Below are 21,528 nucleotides of genomic sequence, written 5' to 3' on the forward strand. Positions count from 1 at the left end.
TTTAAATGTCTCCAAATAATGCTCAGAATTGTTTAGGAAAGGTCATAATAAAGATCTGCATAAACGACCCACATGACTGCAGTTTAGATAAAGTCTTATGATCAAGCTGTTGTATCAGCACACATGAAAAGCTGCAATAGAACTGGTTGAACCTGGATACTAATAAAATCATGATTGTAGAAAATGCTACAGTGACAATAATGAACTGATAGAACACACAATCTGCATCCAAAAGAGTTCCCTATGCATAAAGTTTATGCAGAACAACAGAAACTATATACTCTACATATTCATATTGAAAACTGCTTACTGCTTTTCATAATCGAAGTTTCAGAAATTAAGTGGAAACATAGCACAAGGTATTACTCTTAACACAAACATACACATATATATTAAAGCCCACTGGATGTGCAAATTCTTTCACAGAATACAGTCAGACTTCAGATGATAATGTGTTTCATGTTAGTGGTTGTTCAGCACCTTTTTTGGGCTAAGTGATGGGCTGACAAAAAAAAATACTCATTTCTGCATAGACCCAGGCCCCCAAGACAAAATACAGCTGGCAGGATTCAGAGTCCCTTTTGCCCAAACAAAAGAAAGCTACCACCAAAAGAAAGTCAGAAGTTATTTGATTTATTAAAACTACACTCCTCTTGGATAAACATTTCCATTTCAATGCACATTAATGCCCTAATAACTGGAACATGTGTGTCAGAAGCAGCAGCATTAGTGCATGCTTTGGATCCTTATTGTACGGGAGGAGTTGACATTCCCACACTGGTTGTTACTTTTATCAACACTACAGTGTGTGGTGTAAGCAGCAGCAGCATGAATTGGAATGTATCTTTTGTTACTACAAAACAGCCAATATCGCATTAGTGCAGTAACCTAAAGCACTGTGTGGAAAGGAGAGACAGAATTTCACAGGGCACAGTCTAATTCAGCGATAATTGTGAATTGTAATCTTGATAGACCTCACTACAGTAGAAAAGTCTCTTATGCAAATAACAAGGTACCATCCGCTTGCTAGTATGATGAATCTGTAAGATGTATGTCTGATGCTTGCAAAATCCAGGTTTTTCATATACAGACAATATTAATTTTCTGTGCCTTCTATGTACTTCAGGATGAAAAATTCACTTACGAACACTAGTATCTAAGATTACTACACTCAATATTGCATGTTTATTGAATGACACACATCAGAGCCCTCTCCATGAAACTCAGGACTACTATAAAGCCATCTGCTCAACTGCCACACCGCCTTTAATGCTCTGGTTCATAATTACAATGCATAAATTGTCTTCTTTACCAGGACTGCATGAATGGTGAATCAGATCTTAAAGGTGGCCGGTGAAGCACATCTTGAAGTCATGTCTAGTTGCACAGTAGTGGCAAGATGGAGAAGGAATAGTAGGTTTGAGCTAAGTGCACAGAAACCATCTGTGCTCTTTCTACTCCAAATACTTTCATAGGTATTGAATGATCTTCAATTATCCCCATGTAGATTATTGTTGCTGTTGTGTGTGATGAAGTTCTTTCTCACTTATGGCAAGCCTAAGGTGACCCTAGCATGGGAATTTGACGCTCTGTGTCTTTCCATGGCCAAGTGGGGATTCAAATCTTTCTCTCCAAAGTCCTTGTCCAATGCTCAAATCATTACACCACTCGGGCTCCAATGTAATTGATACAGATGGGATATTAAAAAACTGACACAATGTTTCTTGTGCAAACAACATAATGAAATATAAATATTGCCTCAGCAAATAGTCCCATCTGTCCACTGTCTGGTATCCTTCTTGCCAAACAAAAGGTGTAAATTTTGCAAAACTAGACACAACAGTTTTCAACTTCTACAACTTCAGAATGACCACGATATTCACACCCTTCAGGCCCCTGGACACAGTCTTTTTTCTCCTCCCTTCATGAGAGCAAGTAAACCAGTCAGGAAAGCCAAAATTATCTGTGAATTCCTTTTATAGCCCAACCAGAAACTATGGTTCATGGCTTCCAGACGCATAATACAGACGCAAACTAAACTAGTCTGATAGCCGGGCTTGGTGTGGATGCAAAATATGGTTAACTGTGGCTTCATGGCTAGTTCCACCGCTCACACAAAGACAGGAAGCACAGCATCTTCATGTAGGTAAAGGAGCTTTGTACCTGATTTTGATTTATGAAGCCATGATTTTGAAGAGCTGAATACAGTCAACTTATGACTGATTTCATGAGGTACATAATGGCAATGTTGGCAAATGTCAATAAAAGAGGTAAACATGAAAATGAGCTTCAACATTTATTACCATGAGTTACCAGCATGCTGTCTGCTAAATTTCAATACAGCAGTAATTATTTTGCTACAGTAAAGAGGTTCTGTGTCTGGCATACGCCAACTAAAGGGAACATTTGAGGTTGGTCAGTAAGTTTTCACATAGCTCAAGATTTGAATAATAGTAACAGAAATACCAAGCTAAAAACAATCTTTAATTTTATGAGGAAAAAAACCCAACTGTTTTAATAGGCAAGGACTAAAAAATATAGCACTTGTTTAATATCCAGCACCTTTGACTAGTCTATATTAAAATTATATTTTCACATATATATGTTAAGATTTTCATTGTTGTTGGAGTAAGATTGGAAATGCTATTCACAGAGAGTAAGTTAAAATATTCAATTATGTAGAATCTCTTGTATTTTTTTAAAGGGAAAGTGGGAGAAAACTTCTGACCAGCTCTAATGTACCTGAGTATTTTTTTAAAGAAAATGACAGGGCTGGGTGTGTGATCATGATTACTAAAAATGGGTATTGTTTTTCTTACTTCCAAAGTGCATATATGTCTCTCTATTAGAGAAGATTGGAAGACATCTTCACCAGAATGTAAAAACAAATATTCCATCTATTGCAGGACTCAGCTTAAAGGTATCCTCCCTTTAATAAGGGAGTCCTCCAAATAAATCTCTCTATGTGTAATTTTACATCACTTAAGGAACACAGACATATAAAGAAAATGATCTGGAAAAGAATCTTCAACAAGATGTGCCAGTATATGAGGTATAGTAAACATTTTTATATATTTATGTAAGCGAGATAGCTATGAAATGTAAAAGCAAGGCAACAGAGAAAGGGAAACTTATTCACTATTAAATTATCACTACTAAATAGTTAATTTATTTCAAAGGAGAAACATCCTTCATTTCATTCTGAAATGTCTTCTTGCAAACATCCTGACCTCTTGTTTTTGTAAAGGAATTTAAAAACCAAAACAATCCATTATTTTTACCAATTACCAATTAGATAACTTGCAGGGGGGGGAAAAATAATTGTCACTGAACTAATTTCTACAAGAGAGCAACCCGGAACTCTAGTAATCTAAGTGCAGCACTGAAGGATTATAGCAGTTACATTTTTGCAGATAATTGTAGTCTATTTGCATTTCAGAGTGCAAGTTTCTTGTCCTGTAGAGAGTTGTTGCGATCCATCACACAACTGTAGGAATGTCTATAACCTCATAATATTTTAATCAAGTCTTTCTTGTGCTTGAACTTAATTTTTCTAATTAGTCTGTTTCCCTTCTTTAGAAGAAAAATAAAGATGGGGTGGAGGGTCAGAAGCCAACTATATTTGTTCTTCATACCTACTTCCCCAAAGCCTGGGATTCCAAAGGGATGCATAAGGAGTGAAGCAGGAATCGAAGACTCATCCAGTGCCTAGATTTTAAAACATGGCAGATGTTTGTTTGTTTTTCTTTTTCTTCCTAAAAGGATACAATTTCAAGTCTCCCATGCAAGCAGCCTTCAGTGATGATGCTTATGTTCAGATTTTCCCAGGAATTCCCTAGGAAGGAAAATAAGCAATTTTTATAGAGCCAAATGTTTTAATACTTCCTCCATTTTCTTCCCACCTTTTGCAGCCAGGTGTCAGAATATTACAATCAACCTGAGTCCTTCCACACAGTTGCCCTTTACATGTAAAGCAAAAGCTCTCTTTCCAAGATGGGCTACTCCTACATTAAAGAGAATACAGTGATTAAGAGAAGACATTATCTCACTGTCTTATCAGGTTGATGCCCTGTGTTTGTAATAGTGAACCTTCTAGTAAGAACAAAGTTCGGATCTGCAAAATAGTTTACTTGGGAAAGATACTATGACAAGCTAATAGTTTTAAAGGAGTAACCACATAAAATAGAGGAAGGAAAAAGAATGTGGCAGCATCTTTAAGACTAAGTCTTTTTATTTTAGCATGCGCTTTCATGGATATAAACCCACTTCTTCAGATGAAGTACAACCTGAGGCTTTAATATCACTCTGTACTGCATCTCCCCTTCCCTTCCTCCTTTTTACGGCACATTACGAATGTCCTTATGTGTCCTTGAAAGAAGATGATCACCCTACCCATCTGTATCTCATCTGTTTAGCTGAGCCAAACTAGACATGGTGGTATGTAAACATGTTGCTTTACTCGTGTATGTGCACCATTCACATATAAGCCAGGATTCTGGGCAAGGGAAAAGGTGTGAGTCTATCAAAAGGGGTATTCAAGACATGGAACCCTCCTGTATCTGACTTCACATAGGCTTAGATATAAGACAGTGCAAGTGAACCAGGGTGGGGGAGAAGAAAATGGACTGAGTAATCACAAGGTGATATGGTCAACTGGGGGGCAGGAAGGAGAGGGAGACAGAAGGTTCAAATTCTCTCACCCATGAACATCTATTTCAATACAGAATCTAAACGCACAGCCACTAATGCTTGCTTTCAGCATGAAGGAAGATGTGAATCCACACAGCTTCACCATCTTGTCTAGTTTCGTCTTCAGTCTGGGACCCACAATAAAAACAGCTTGACAAACTGACCATCTCTCTTTTTTATGCTGTAAGGACTGCACAAACTTCAAGGCCTTCTGAACACTCAGGAAGGAGTAACGGTAAACTGGTGTTAGTATTCTGGAGCATTACGATTAACTGACATTACTACAGTCCAGCATTGTAATATTTTGTCTCTCAATTTTGAAACTATACTTGGCTTGGCTTCCAAACCACATGTCTCTAAAATCTTTTAAATGTTTGTGTGTTGTGTCTAGAAAATGTAGTGAACTCTGGCTGACCACCCAGAGTGGAACAACCTCTTATACAATGTAAATAAGATTCGATAACAAGCAGCAGCATAAAAGGGCTAATCTCAGCCAAATTTTGATTAAAATGGAATGGAAGATATGGATGACATTGCTTTCAAGAACAGAATTCCAAAGAGGCGATAATATAGCACCATAATATTCCATCTTCTTCAAATGTTGTTGTGTTTATATTACAGAAAAGAAAGGTAATTTTGTCATACTTGGTATTTAAACTATCTTAGATCCTTTTAAGTAAAGATTGTAGACATTAGCTTGGATCCAAAAGATAGCCTCATGTGAATGGAAGACATTTCCACTCAAATATAAGAGGAAGTGCCCACTTCTGAATAATTCTCTCCTTCAAGAGATGTTTTTCTAGAATTGAAGGGGGCTGCAGTGGGAAAGCCCGGTTCTAAGAGCTGTTCTACTTGCTGTATCAGTCACTGGCTGTACTGAGGTATCAGAAACAGGTTTCTCAGTATAGAAGTATGTTAGTGTGAGCCTTGGACTCATGCACTCAGTTTACTTGACATGCAAGGAGAGTACATGAGTCCAAGGCATCATCATCATCATCATCATCATCATCATCATCATCATCATCATCATCATCTACCCGTCTCTCCCTATAGATCGAGGTGGGGAACAACAACAATTAACAGACAAACAATGATATACTAATACAGTAGTGATTTTCCCCTAGTTATGGAACAAACATGCACCTGAATATGGGACCTGAAAGTTAGTTATACAAATTAGGATGAATAAACAGTGCCTTGAAAACAGCTAAGGATTGTACAATTCTGCAATGGGAAACTTTGATTATACTTGTCAAAACGTCAATCAGTGATACAATTCCTGAAGTCTGAAGATATGAGCTTGTCCTATACAAAGCCATTGAAGCTAATAAAAGTCAATTGATTTGGCACCTTGGAGATATTTCTAGGCAAGGAATTCTACACCGAGGATGCTACATCAACCCCATTCATCTGGCTTCTCAGCCAAAGAGCAAAGAAAAGGAAAATTCAGGCAGAGGAGACTGAAACCTCATGTTTCCCTCCCTCAACCCATAAGTTGCTGAGAAGCAGGGAAATGGGTCAGATTTGAAGGAGAGACCTAGCAAACTGCATCCAGCCTACAAGTTTCCCAGCCCTGTTCTAGAGACAGGGACACCTGGAGCAAAACCTCAGACAATCATCTTGTGAAACAGGCAAGTTCATACATGAGAATACTGTCCTTCAAATCTTGATTTCAAGTACACTCCTTGCTCCCTAGTAGGGAGTACGCCTCACTGAACTTAATGGAACTTACATCTGAATAGAAATGTGCAGGATTACCATTAGACTGTTACAGTTTAGAACCAGAACTTTTAATTGCAGCAAGAAACAAAATGCAAAACAATGTAATACTGGCAATATCTTAAAATGAGCACATTCTATTACCCACTAGAGCAGCCTTCCCAACATACATCTCTCAAACCATCCCTGGCCACACATCATACCAGCTGGGGCCGATGGCACCCAGGTGAGGGAAGGATGCGCCACAATGATGGCTACTCAGAATGGTAGTCCATGGAATAGTGGCCCTGGGCCACTATTCCTGAGCTGCTGATCCCGAATGAATTTATAGGAAAGAAACAATTTTAGTCGAGAGGCACAACATGGTACCAGTCACTGGGAAAAAATAATTGCCAGTCTCCCACATCAGAACGTTTGGAAACTACTGCTCTGAAATATTCTAGAGCAGGAGTTCCCAACCTTTTTGAGTCGTGGCGCCCTTATTTCTATGGCTGAGCTCATTAAAGGCCTACCCTATGTCTTACAAGTTAATGGTCTTTAGGAGTATATATAAGAGTATATTCTTATTCTTCAATTTCATTCAATTTTTTTTTCATTTTCCTGGAGTGGCTGCGGAGCATCTGGGAAGTGCACATGGAGCCCTAAGGGCTCCTTGAAGCACAGGTTGGGAACCCCTGCTCTATAGTCAGTAATGTGGGAACACAAAAATGACTCCAGAATAGATAGCTAAACAAACTCATGTGCTCTTTATGATAAGCAACATAATTTTAGCTCAATCTGTGGGAACTATATTAACAGTACAATGCACTTTATGAGTGAACCTTTTAATTACCTTAATATTCGAGGTAGGTCTGGGCTCTTGTAGATATATTTATGCCTGTAGCCTAGATCTGTGTGAAATGGAATGAACTGGACTTTGTAATCACGAAAGCTCCGAGATGGGGCAGCAATGTTATAGAGCTGTAAAAAAAAAGTTTGAAAGCAAACAAAGAGTGATCAATTAAAGAGATGTCTGACCCAGTTATATAGAAATATTAGAGCAGAAATATGTACTTTTAAAATCAACATTGATTTAGCTAATTATATAGCAAAATAGTACACACTGATTTTCAAAATTATTTTATGTGAGACAGTTATAACATCCTTACATACTTATCACTACAAGTTGGTAGTTAACAGAATAATGAAAGACTAGAAGTTCAACCTACCCTTCAAGTGCATGCTTACGTATTGAAGCCTGACTCTCAAACCCTGTGTTTGTGATATCTGGATTTAATACTTCACCATATTTAAATTAAATACAAATTAGTACAACTAAAAGAAAATCAGTTTTCTGTGAAACTGTGTTACAGAAAAAAAGCTCTGAATGATTAATCAAATATGTAAACATTTTAGTTAAAGCTGTATCATAATGTACATGGTACACACTTCTGTCATTTGACACCTGATCCACACAACCCTATGCAAGAAGGTTCTCTCTGCCAAGTACTGTTTTCTGGGGAGGAAACTCATGTGATATTTCTAAACAGAAAGGTGAGTCATGAAGTAACACCTTTTCATGATCTGGTGCAAAGGGCTAATTTATTACTTTAAAAGTGAGTGAAAACTCACCAGCGGGATATAAATATAATCAGCTTGGAACTTTATTTTGCATCCCTCTGTTTCTCTGACACTGCGTCCATCTTAATAAAATACCTTGTTTTTCAAAATAATGCACCTATACTAGCAATTTCCTTGTCAGTCAGACACATGTAAGACAATTTATTTGAAGCCTGAACCTCAAGAGGGATTTAAGAATTTCTAACCCTAGGTACTAGAAGGCTTGTCGTTCCCAACTTACCCCACCCATTTCACAACAACTGAACATAAAAGCAGACAGTGGCAACTACTCCAGATCAAAAGACTAATACTAATCGCAGTGGACAAACTAATTGCATATAATAATGTAATATTACTTTTGACATCTCTCCTTTGTCTTCCTCTCTACTCAATGAAACGTCCCCTCCATTCCCAGTAATATTAGAAGTCTGCAATGCAGAGCACAGCACTGAAGAACAAAAGTTCCTTCAGGTAAAGCCACTTTGCTGTTCTAATTCATTCTGGATATTTATAATTTTGGGGGGAAAACACTGGAGACAACAGATGAAAAAACACACCTTCTTTCCAAGATGAAATGGAACTACAGGATCATCTTCAGCATGAAGAATAAGCAGAGAACATGAAATGTGCTTTACACTGCAAAAGAAATAAAATTCCAAACATTAATGATTTTTTAAAAATTGTACCTATGTAAAATAGAATGGCTATGATTTCCAATTTATGTTCTCTATCTCAATCACAGTATTTCCTATATGGATGGTTTGCTACAAGATGTAAAGGCAGGGGGTTGGGGAAATATAAAGAGTGATACCCTCAGGCATAGCCTTTCAACAATCTTCTAGCTCCAATAAACTCTATTTACATAACTCAGGAAAAGAAGATTCATTAAAATACAACTGCTGCTTTCCAATTAAAATGAATTGCCTCAAAGGAGTTTCTGCACAATATCACTTTCCATAAGGTATGCATTTATTTATATACGTCCCCTCATGTATTCATCTTTGTACATGTTTTCCTCACTGACTAAAGCAGGGGTGGGAATAATCTGGCCCTCCAGAGGTTGTTGGACTGCAAATTCAGCTGCCTAGCAAACATAGCCACTGGTGTGGAAAGCTAACAGTTCAACAGCATCTGGAGAGCTATACAGCATCTGGAGTATCCCTGGAACAATGGGTATCTACATATTTTTAAATTCTGTGCATATTAAAACATATAAATAATTATGTGCATAGAAAACATGATGCAACTTTACAGAAGTGTGGATTTGAGAGGCATCTGTCTCACAAATATAGGGAAGTGCAAAATAGGCAATTTCATAAAGTCATAGTTTTTGGGGGGTTTTCAGGCTATGTGGCCATGTTCTAGCAGAGTTTCTTTCTGACGTTTTGCCAGCATCTGTGGCTGGCATGAAGATGCCAGCCACAGATGCTGGCGAAACGTCAGAAAGAAACTCTGCTAGAACATGGCCACATAGCCCGAAAAACCCACAAAAAACTATGGATGCCAGCCATGAAAGCCTTCGACTTTACATTCATAAAGTCACTTAGAAGCTTGAAATCACTGGAATTCTTTCCCATGCCAGGACTGGTGTGAAGATAAAATGGAAAGAAGAAGAGCTGTGTATATCAGGCCCGTAGCTAGGGGAGGGCAAGCGGGGCACTGCCCCAGGGCCCCCAGCCAAAGGGGCCCCCAAGTTGGGCTGCCTAAAAATTTTTTTTACAAACTTACTTTCCTGCTATTTTAGTAGAGGACATCTGAGCCACAAAGGGTTCATTCTGAGCAACAGCAGGGCCAGCGGCGTGCATGCGTGCCATTGCAGCCACCAGGAGGAAGGGGGGGAGCTGCTGCTGGCTGCTGCACGTGGCTGGCCTGGGAGAGAAATATGGCCGAGGCGCTGACGGAGGCCCATAGCACTGCCCCCCTTCTGTCCTCACTGCAGCCCAAGGAGGATGCACCCTTGAAGGAGGAGGCAAGGAAGAGGAGGAGGGAGATGAAGCCAAGCTCCAGCAACTCCTGGCGTTGTTGTTGTTGTTGTGTGCCTTCAAGTCATTTTGGACTAAGGCGACCCTATCCTGGAGTTTTCTTGGTCCTCCTCTCCTCCTTCTCCTCCTTTCTTCTTCTTTTCCTCCTCCTTTCTCCTTTGCCTTCCTCCTCCTGCTGCTCTCCCTCTCCTCCCTTCCCCTCCTCCCTCCCCTCCTGGTGTGTGTGTGTGTGTGAGTGCGTGTGCTGAAGCGTGGGGGGCTTTCTGGGGCTTGCCTTGGGTGGGTGCCATTGGGCCCTGGCTAGAGGAGGCCCAGAGTTCTTCCATGTTTCCCCCAAATCTCTCCATCATCCCCCAGGGATGAAAGGGGCCCTGCTCTCATCCCTCCCCCACTTTGCCCCAAGGTGGCTCCGTCCAACAAGACCCCTGGGAGGCTCTTCCCAAGGGTCGGGCACCTCCTGTGTTGTGGGCTACAAGTCGTCTCATCATCAGGTGGTTTTAGTGGCAAGCTTTGTTCAGAAGGGGGTTGCCATTGCCTTCCTCTGAGGCTGAGACACTGTGACTTGGTTGTGTGTGAGTGTATGTGTGTTTGTGTGCCTTCAAGGGGTTTTCTTGGGAACCTTGTTCAGAGGGGGTTTACTTTTGCCTTCTTCTGAGGCTGAGAATGTGTGACTTTTCCAAAGATGTTCTTGGAAGATTTGTTCAGAGGGGGTTTGCCTTCACCTTCCCTTGAGGCTGAGAGAGTGTGACTAGCCCAGTGTGATGTTTTAATGCCCAAGCAAGGGATCGAACCCTGGTCCTCCGCTACCGCTGCCTCCTGCTGCACTTCCTGAGATGCATTTAACCTCAGAGGTGCTCCAAAATCTCTATGTCTTTGAATTCTATTATTATTATTAACTGAAAGAAAGAAGTTGGCAGCATGAGCTTTCCTAAAGCCTACTTCCTCAGATGCATTTAGTCTCAGAGGTGCAACAAGATCTCTATAACATAAAGATTTATATTAATGGTTTTTATAATAATAATAATAATAATAATAATAATACATTTTATTTATATCTCCCGCTTCTCTCTTTGGATCAAAGCTGGATTACAACTGTAAAAACATCATAAAATACATACAAAATACATCAATAAAAAATATTAACATTTTTAGCTTTTAGTTGGTTATGTCCTCCATTTTTCTCAAATGCCCCACATTTTGGGGTAAATTTTGACCAACATTTGTCCTACGTTTTGGTCTAAATTTCGTCCTACAAATTTTGGGTTGGGGATTGTGATTTTATGACTTTCGTTTGATGTAACTGTTATGGATTATTTTATAGAACCCGCCTCGATCCATATGAGAGAGGCAGGCTAAAAATAATTATTATTATGATAATTATTATATTTTTCCTACATTTTTCACCGGGTTGGTGGTAGAAAATTATGGCAACCCTACCCCAAAGGAACCGCATGAGCCACATCATAGACACACGGCCCATGTAAACAGTGGTGTGCCATGATGGCACCCGTGGTGCGCGGACCAGTGCGGTAGGACTCGGGACATTAAAAAACATAGGGGCCCCAAATGTACTTTCTTCCCAAGGGCCCCAAAGGCCTAGCTACGGGCCTGGTGTATATCATATTGAGATCAGTGAAGAAAAAGTAGAATGTAGATGTAACATAAATATCTAAAAACAAGGGTTGTTGTTTTTTTTTTTTCATTTTGGAGGAGACAGCAGACCTATAGAAGCTGAACACATCAAAGAGGTTATCTGCCACTGGAATCTTCATCCTCTTGGAAAAAAAAGTAAGAATCAAGATATATATATATATATAGCTATACTTACTTCTCATCATTTGCAAACTTAATTCCACTTGATGTTATGGGGTCAAGGAAAAACCAGTCAAATCCTGGGAAATATCTATATATCTGAAGGAAAAAGTTTGCAAGCATGTGAACAACAAGCAAACTCTTCCAGTGAGAACCAAATTCTACATCATTTCTGCATAAGACTCATTTAAATATTCACAAACAGAAAAAAATCTAGCAAACAAATATAACAATGTAGCATAGCAATAATAAAAAAGGATTTCTACAAAAGCAGCTTGTAAAGCATCCAGTATATAATGACTCACATGTAGCTCCAGTAAAATAGTAAGTGGGAAAGGGGAAGATTGGCTTTAACCCTTCCTAAAGGAAGAAGGAACCTACTCGGCTCCTTTCCCCAATGAACATTCTGTACTGATGGACTTTTTAATTGGACAGAGTGGCAGCCATTTTGCCATGGACAAGTGTGATGGGAAGGAAGGCAGCTCCTCCCTCCAACTTTCAGTCCAATCCTAAGGCTTGAAAGCTACTTTATGCCCACAGTGAGGGACTGAAGAACTCTCCATTTCACACACACTCCTCATCAGTAGGAAGTGACAACACATAAAGGAAAACGAGGTCTTGAACAAGGAACTTACACACACACCCCAAGCAGCCATCAAGTGGAGCACTATTAACTACTCTATACAGGGATTTTATAGAAACCATCAGCCATGCCCAGGATAAACTGGCATTGATATCTGGGTCTCCATAGGCTCAGAAGGGCTCTCTTTACAAGAGACAAGGCCTTGAGGGGGCTGCTTACAGCTTCTTAAGAACAGCACTGATCACCTGACATTTCAAAGGAAGCTACAAAATAAAGCCCATTTATAAGTTTCAGTGGTATGCATACAAGATACACTTTAAACACTTTTTAATAAGCACTCAAGATTTGTGAGCTGTGCCCTATGAAAAATATCAATGCCCTTCTTTTGAGTGCTATGTTTGCTTACTTCTACACTCTTCTCTTAACAACTTGGAAGTCAAAGTAAGTTGATTTCAATTATTTCTCTTCGTATTCTTAGAAATATCAGATGCATTTGCAGAATATACCCACTCTTCTACATGGAATTCTTTTAGCCTTTGTGGGCAGCCAAAGCTCTTTGTAGAGGCAGAAAAGCACTACATGTGTATTGAAACGTAAACAGTGGGAAAATCCTGACAAAGGCTTCTTCACTGGCTAACACTTAAACATTGATGGAAATTCAAAACTTAACACAACAGCAGCATTATGAGTATATGTCAGATGTCACAGTAAAAGATGACAACTCCAGCATGAAAATATGTACTTACTATTGAAAAGGGATGGCTTTTCGCTTCTTCACGTATGTTTGTAAAAGGTGATTCTAAGATGAGGGCATCAGGGGGAGTTTCTAAAAAGAAAATGGAATAGCTTACAGTGCTATCCACTTAAGACTAAGTCAAAATGCTCCATGGTAGCCCCGACATAAATAGAATCTGCAGAGCAATGGTACACTTCAGTGGCACAGCAGAATGTGGATAGACAGCCTGAGTTCATATACCAGTTCAGTGACAAGGTGTGCAGCCACACTGTAGAAATAATGTCGTTTAATACCACTTTAAGTGTTGTACTTCCAGCCTATGGAATCCTGGTATTTATAGTTTTACAAGGTCTTTAGTCTTCTCGGTCAAACAGTGCTGGTGCTTTGCAAAACTATAAATCCCTGAATTCTGTAGGATGGAACCATAGCAATTAAAGTGGTTTCAAATGACATTATTTCTACAGTGTAAAATGCACTCAAAGTCAGCTGATTAGACACAAGACACTATTCTCATTCTCCTTACAAGAGGAAGAGATGATTCAGGCAGGAGCTGTCTCAAATCAAATGGATTTTTGCCTAACAAAGAATTTGGAAGTAGAACATTGTACAAGCATAAATTCTGATGGCAACTAGATAGAAATGGTAACTTAAAATGGAAAGTTTAATCAGGTTTTTAGACTTTCTTACTCCTAAAAGATAAGAAACCAATTGTGTTGGTCATATAAGCCCTCTCTTTTAAAATAAAAATCAAGTACAGGCCAACAAAAACTTTAATTTTAGAACCCAGATGACATTTTGAAAGCTCTGGAAATCATAACTACTGAATATTGACCCACATACATATCCTTTTCTAAACAAGACAAGAGGAAATTGGTATCATATTCCTTAATTCTGTAAGATCTCCCAAAGAAAGGTCTCTTACCTCTTTCACAAAGACGTCTTACTAGGTTGGTTGCAACTCTAGAGGGGAAATACATCTAAAATTAAAATGCTGATTACAGGTAATTGTAGCATCTAGTCCTCTTATTACACACTCTGTTACATCTCCATCTAACCCATGTTTACTAAAAATAAGCTTAATGGGATTTACCCCGAGTGTACACAGGATTGAGGGGGAAAGTATCAAGTGTTTCTGAGAAGCAGCTAACCCACAGAAAACATAGATCTAAGATGTTTTAATTTCACTTTGTACTGTTCTTTTCAAATAGAAGAAGAGCTCTTGAAAGGTTCAGAGGTTATGATTTTCCCTCTAGTTGCATTAGTTCTTATGATGGAAATATGTTGTTAGTTGAAATAGAGGAAGTGATTTTTGCAGATTTCCCGTTCAGCCTTATTTATCTCCAAAAATCTGCTCAGGAAAGTTGAGAAGGACTATGGATTGTGGGAAGTGGTATTGGGAGTTGCCAAGATTATCAACAAGATAATCTTGTCTTTCTGCCAGCAGGAGCTTCTACTGGAATCCTTTTCATGAATGGAAGGAGATTTTCCATTTTTGAAAATACAGCTTAGCATCCAGACCACTGTCAAGGAGCACACTTGCTATTTTTATCAAATAATAAGACTAAGAATTTTGACATAGGAATGTCTAAGCAAAATTTGAAAGAAAGGGTGGGTGGTTAGCTATATATTTGTTTGAAACCATGTATGATTCATTCATTCATTCAAACCATTACAGCAGGCTCTGTCTTTCTTTTCATTTTTACTGCATTGCCACATTATACTTCCTTACGAAGACTGAAAAACAGCTAACCATTACAGGCCCTCTGGCTTGCTTTGACTCCAAACAAACGTGCTACTGTCTTGAATACATCCGTGCCTTTGGCAGCATCTGTGCTGAATCCATTGATAGCAGAGCTCAAACAACATACAACAGAATATGAACCTTGGAACAAACAGTCACAGTGTGTACAATTTTGAACTCATTAATAAAGGTTCTGGGAATGTTCAGCCTCAAGTAAGAAAGCAATTCTTCTAAGCTGAATCAAAACCCTGAGGGAGTAGAGGTTTAGATATCAGTCACAGAGAATGGTGGGGATGCAAGGAGATAACATATACATTAAATTCAATGTAACACCTAGTGGTAATATTCTACAGGATCGTCTATCCAATGTATTTTTAAAAAAATATTTTCATCAAGTAACATTATTGGGAAAAATACCCACAGATCTGAATATTCATTTTTCCTATAAGGTACTATTTTTTGGTACCCATAAGAAATGGTAGCACTTTATACAATGTGTAACTGGCAAAAATGAAAACAGTATCTTTCCTTGAAAGCTGGATGACTTTTGACCTATACTCAACTATAAATCGACCTCACATATTAAGTCCAGGTCAGGTTTTGGGGCCAAAATTATGGATTTTGCCATGACCCATGGATAGGTCGGGGGTAAAACTTGCAGGCTCCTTCAACGTGTGTATGCGTGTGTATGGCAAGAGAGACTCTCATTAAGGCTTTTGGCTTCATCATTTCAGCTTTTGTTTCAGGCAGACACATGGACAGGAGTGAGACTTGTAAACAAACAGCAATATCAATAAATCACCCAGTGCTTGGCTCCAGAGAGAAATAAATTCCTCTCTGCACCGTATGGGGAAATCTAAAAGAGCTGCTATCACATTACAATAGTGACCCGTAAATAAATCAACCTGGGATTTTGGGGTCAATTTTTGGGCATAAAATTTTAGACTTATAGATGCGTATATGGTAATGTGTGGCTGCCATTGTTTTTTGCAGAGATATTTCTTCCACAAGACCTAATGACCTACCTCCTGCCAGGCAATGGTCACCAGAAGCAATTGCTTCATTCCTCCAGCATCTGCCCAGGTTCTTGATTACTTTTGGGGGAAATTTAAGGTACCAGTTTGGCAGAATGTTTTGGGATTAGCGAAACAAGAGAATAATTCTTGTCAGACTTTACGATCAGCTCACAGTTAGCACAAGAGCAAATTATTTGTACATCAAATTCAGATTATAAAGGCTTCTCAATTTGTCCATAGGTCCCATATATCCTATGTTGATATAAGTTATATTTTTAACATGTACATCTTGAATTCCAGGATCTACAAATATGACCTATGCTATCATTTACTAACTAGTTTTGTTTTAATGTGAAAATACCAGAGCAATTCCATTTATGTCAGTGCTGATTCAACACAAATCAATTTAGACTATAATTACCCATCTCACAATCACACTAACATCCCAAATAGAAAGAGTTTAGCCACTTATGTTATTGTAAAATCCTGCTTAAAGCCACCTACAATTTGACAACTTACCCAGTGCCTAAAGAGTGCCCCCATATATAAACTGGATTGTCTCCACTTCTTGCTTTTATCCAGTCAAAAACATGAAGAGCATCATAGGTCATTCCACTCTCTGAGGGAGTACCTATTGAATCTCCCCAACCTGAAAGAAAAAATATTTTATTCCATGAATCATGTTCCCAGCTATTACTTAAAATAAGTTGACTAACTACTATGCTTGAGTTATAAAGTCAAAGAACAGAGCAGCTCAGCACACCACAACTCAAGAGATCAGTTCTTAACTGCCTTTCAACTGCTTAGATATAAAATATCCATCAAAATAAAATGAATCTGGCACAAAATAAAAACCAGTGTTCCAGATTATTTTAGTCAATTGATTTTACAATCTGAAACATTGTTAAACAAATCTCATCCTAAAATTAACTGTGACTACATAGCAAAATAAATTGAAAATAATACTGTTTGAACTGCAACAGTTCAGACTACAGGTGGAGAATAGCAGTAATAAGTACTACGGTACCTTAAAAAGAGAAAAGTAATATATCGTATTTGGTTTCTTTCTGTGACTACTAAATTGCTCAGATGTAAGGGAAGAACTAGGTCAGGTGAGAAGAAAGTGGTCAACAATGAGGTTGCTGACTAAACTGAGAGTTGTATTTTTTGACATACAGTATATTTCTTGTACTGGCTAGTTGTAAAACAACATTTATTTTTAAATAACCTGTTTAGATGTTATATTTTATTAGACTTACAAGACTAACAAAGGAAAAGTAAAATTATAAGGTAAAATTGTAAGTCCATGGAACATGAAATGACAGCTTCAGATGAACAAACAAATCTAGGACTTGCAGCCACCACATTGCCACTAATAGCCATTCAGTTTTAAGTTAGTGGAGATACTGGAACTAACCAAAGCACAGAATACAATACCAAATACTTATTATCTAAACAATATGCTTGCAGCCACCAGTTGGATGCACTCAAAAACAGAATCTTGGAAGACTCAAACTCTAATCAATACTTTTAAGCTTCTTCCATTCCATATTCACTGTATAGCAATGAATTATTGACAAATTTATTCATAAAAAATCAAGATTCCCAAGATCAATTAGACATATGCCAACCAAAAATGGTAGCTTAGCTCTTTCTGATGTTCAACTCTAGATTGCTTTCTTCCTCACCCACTGCTCACCTCAAAATAGCAAAAAACAAACAAAAAAAACACCCTGCTAATTTCACAATAGATAACTGGTGGCAACGAACCGTCTAACTAAAAGATTGTATGTACAGCACTGTGTAAATTTACAGCGCTTTATAAATAAAGGTTAATAATAATAATAATAAAGAATCTGAACCACTCTTCTTTCTGAAAAAGTGATGCACAATATAAAAGCTTCAAAAAGCCTCATCAGCTATGACATCTTCATCCAGATATGGCTTTCCTATAAGAACAGGAAGACACATTGTCCCAAACCACCATTACAACAAGCAGCCTTCTGGAAAGGCATTTTGAATGCCTTTGAACCTCACCCCTCTGAAAGAAATCCAGTATTATCTTAATACACCTCTGGGAAGGTCATTCTGAAGTACTGAGATACTATGTTTGCTATCTGATACTCATACCCCAACTCACTGTCTCTTTCTGTTTGGAAACCTTTAATGTGTTTGTAAATTTCTCTAATAAAAAACTGGGGAGGGGATACTTGCAGCCCTTAAAAGCTACAACCTCCTGGCATAGCTCTTAGTGCATCGTGCTAAACAAAAGCTTTCTTGTTAAATGAATACAAGCTCTTATTTGAAAAAACTGAGATGGATGGTGGGGAAGTTGCAACAAAAACATTAGATACAATTTAAAGTACAGTCGGTCCTTCTTATACATGGATTTTTATACACGGATTCAAGCATACACGGTTTGCAAATATTCAAAAAAAGTATAAATTTCAAATATCAAACCTTGATTTTCCATTTTTTATAAGGGACACCATTTTGCTATATCATTATATTTAATGGGACTTGAGCATACACGGATTTTGTTATACACGGGGGATCTTGGAACCAAACCCCAGCATATAACAAGGGTCCACTGTATCACTCAAAACTAAGAAACATACCTCTATAATCAAATGTGACTACATGGTAACCAAGTGAACTCAGAACCTATAAACAAAAAACAGACACAAATAAGATTTTTTTGAAAGCATGTGAACATGTGAAAAGCATCTAAAAGCTCGTGAACACAATCCTGTCCTCTAATACAGTGGTACTCAAATGTTTTACCCTTGGGATCTTATTTTACATCTATGTGACATATGAAAAAAAATTGTTTATATAGTATGCATATTTTCATTTGCACATACAGATATAGTCATATTTTAACATTTTATAAGGAAACGACATTATTCAAATTAGAACAGTTTTATTTAAGTAAATTCAATATTCAACTCAACACATGTATAAATTTTATACATAAAAAATTTGGGAAGAGGAGAAAAACGGATCAGGGCCTCTGAGTTTCCTGCCTTCCTTGAGCAACTTTTGTGCCCCTCAGAGGGTTCCCACCCCATCATTTGAGAATCACTACCCAAATGGATTACTAAAGCTTAAAATACTAAAGCTAAACATACAATCTTCTACCTGCAATATGAACTAGTAAACTCCAAAAACAGCTGAAGTTTGTTGAAGATTCTGTTGAAGGCCGTAAAGGTGAGTGAAGAACTGTCCAAAGGTACATAATTTTCAACTTGCTAATCTGATAGCTCCAGCACTTTTTCATAGTTTTTCTATATGAAACTAAAATACAAATATCTGCTTGAAGTAACCACAAATAACTTTGGCGGGATACAAACCGCCGCTTTGCGACGTTCCCCTGCTGGCGCCATTTGCTCCGCGCGGGAGCTGCAGCAGCCAAACCGCGCGGTTCCCGCGCGGAGCAAAAAAGAAGCTCCATTTCGGAGCTTCTTTTTGTGGCGCCTCTATGACGTCGTGAGGCGCCGCTGGCGCATTCGGGACGTCATAGTCACCGCGACATGTCTGGACGCTATGCGTCCAGTACGTAAAGATGGCGGCGCCCATGTGGAAGGGGCGCCGCCATCTTGTACGTATTGTATACGTACTAGGGTTAGGGGGGTGCGGAAGCACCGCCCCTTCCTAACCCTAGTACGTATACAATACGTACTATATGGCGGTTTGTATCCCGCCTAAGTTATCTATAGATCTTACTAGTATATAAGTCATATGGACAACAATTTTGCAATTCTAACCTTATAGAGTTCCACACGATGATCACCTCCTCTATTAAAAGACAATGAGAAAGTTACACATTAGTTTAACATGTCCAAAGAGGATACATTATTTCCCAAACATCTCAATACAAAAAAGACACTGCCTCTTAAAACAGAACAACTTCTTAAAACAGAAAAAAGCACATTGAAACCCCACTGCTTTCAATGGAGCTGTCAAGCGTATACTTAATGCTGCAATTCTACATCCGTATATCTGAGAATAAGCCACATCAAACTTAACAAAACTCATTGTACAATATAGGACATGTCTACTGAAAAGCAAGCCTCTTCAACTGAGATTTATCACATTTAGAAGTGCATAGCTATGGCTAGATTGTGACCACAGATAATGTGTGCATTAGGGCTTCATTTTTACATACTGGGCTAATTTTGCCCTTTAGTCTAGAACTTCCCATATCTTTCAAGATAGAAAGTTTGTTTGTTTGTATGTTTAAGGAAAAGGGAACATGCCTCATTTTTACAAATACAAGCCTAAATACAACTATTATAAATAGAGACCTAAATTCAATTGTTTGTCCTAAAGGTCCAAAACACACTGCAGAAATAATCCAGTTTGAGACCACTTTAACTGTCCTGGTTCAATGTTAGGGAATTCTAGGAACTGTCATTTTGTAGCCTTCTCTGTCAGAATGCTCTGGTGCCACAATAAACTACAATTCCCAGGATTCCCTAGCACTGAGCCAAGGCAAATAAAGTGGTCTCAAACTGGAGTATTTCTGCAGTGTGTTTTGGACCTGAGTAATTGGGAACGTAATACCTTTGCTTCAATGGGTCTCTCTATAAGGGTTAATAACTGGAATTAGGTAATAGTTTTGTGCACCTGTGCAGACTAATGAAAACAGAGCCTGGAAGAGAGGTAACTGAAAGAGCACTTCTTCCCCTTCCAGTATGCTCATGTCTTAAGAGCTCTTCCTGAGGCCCTAAATTGATATCTAATATTGAAAGGAAAATAAAAACTTCTATTTGGGACAAACAATAAGATTCGGGCCCAATCTACATGTTTGTCTGAAATGTTATTCAGTGAAGGGCAGTATAAAATTGAAATGCCATAAATAAAAACAAGAAATAATCAGTATGAGCCAAACATGATCAAAACCAATAAGAATCAAGATGTTATTATCTCTGCAGTCCAAATGTTTTTCTTATGTCTTACCTGGTCCCTGCATTTCCATGTAAGTAAAGGATCACTGGGTGGTTAGAACCCAAAACATCTTCATACCATAGGTGATCCTTGCCTCGAGCATCCTTCCATAGTGCTGCAGGAACTGTGTGCCTAAAAGCAAATAGCAAGTTAGGGATTTTATTGTTTCCCTGTACTTTCTACTCCTACTCTATAGATGCCAAGAGGAAGGAATAACCAATAAAATCTGGCAGAAATTATGCACCGTAGATACATATCAGGATTTTTTTTCATTCTTCAACACCTCCAAGAAGCCAGTCAATACATAAAACCAATGAATATCACTAACGTCTTGTTTAGCCTTTAATGAATTATTATCCTTCAGAGCTTTATATGCTTTCTAATTAATTTCAACAGCTAAAGCTTATTAAACCAGAGTTATGACTCAGAGGAAACTTAGCCAGTATTTACATCAAACAGTTAATCACACAGTAGCACAGAGAAGACACACCAAATGGAGGTACTTGCTCAACAGAAACTTGTGGGGAAAGAGAGAGGGAATAATACTTTTTGAGATTACATGGAATATAACAAACACACAGGCATTATATTATATGTCCAGATATTGTTCTCATTATCAGAATCATTGTAAGAAAATCCTGCATTCATTTCTGAAGCAGCAAAAGAATGAAGACACAAAAGACAAGCTTTGCCTATTTACA

At 38.4% G+C, this 21,528-nt stretch overlaps 1 protein-coding gene and 1 long non-coding RNA gene across 3 annotated transcripts in view; one reads left to right on the forward strand and one right to left on the reverse strand.

Annotated features, from left to right (window-relative positions):
• Positions 1–2,283: 2,283 nt before the first annotated feature.
• LOC149310464 (lysophosphatidylserine lipase ABHD12) overlaps positions 2,284–21,528 on the reverse strand; it is a 51,341-nt gene continuing 32,096 nt past the window's right edge. For both annotated transcript variants that reach the window (XM_089528992.1, XM_089528993.1), the window contains exons 4-13: positions 20,840–20,959; positions 19,645–19,675; positions 18,496–18,541; positions 16,397–16,526; positions 14,043–14,080; positions 13,131–13,210; positions 11,818–11,900; positions 8,565–8,643; positions 7,241–7,368; positions 2,284–3,835 (exon numbers count right to left, since the gene is read on the reverse strand). In XM_089528992.1, coding sequence (XP_089385118.1) covers positions 3,796–3,835; positions 7,241–7,368; positions 8,565–8,643; positions 11,818–11,900; positions 13,131–13,210; positions 14,043–14,080; positions 16,397–16,526; positions 18,496–18,541; positions 19,645–19,675; positions 20,840–20,959 — 775 coding nt within the window. In that variant the 3' untranslated portion in view covers positions 2,284–3,795. The remainder of the gene's footprint in view (positions 3,836–7,240; positions 7,369–8,564; positions 8,644–11,817; positions 11,901–13,130; positions 13,211–14,042; positions 14,081–16,396; positions 16,527–18,495; positions 18,542–19,644; positions 19,676–20,839; positions 20,960–21,528) is intronic.
• On the forward strand, positions 8,883–15,018 carry LOC149310465 (uncharacterized). The gene is made up of 3 exons (XR_016281664.1): positions 8,883–8,968; positions 11,700–11,777; positions 14,854–15,018. It is a non-coding gene; the product is annotated as an uncharacterized LOC149310465 (long non-coding RNA).

The sequence above is a fragment of the Sceloporus occidentalis genome, unplaced genomic scaffold (genome assembly GCF_023333645.1).
Source record: "Sceloporus occidentalis isolate IW3139 unplaced genomic scaffold, rSceOcc1.0.p SCAF_6, whole genome shotgun sequence".
In the NCBI taxonomy this organism is placed as follows: domain Eukaryota; kingdom Metazoa; phylum Chordata; class Lepidosauria; order Squamata; family Phrynosomatidae; genus Sceloporus; species Sceloporus occidentalis.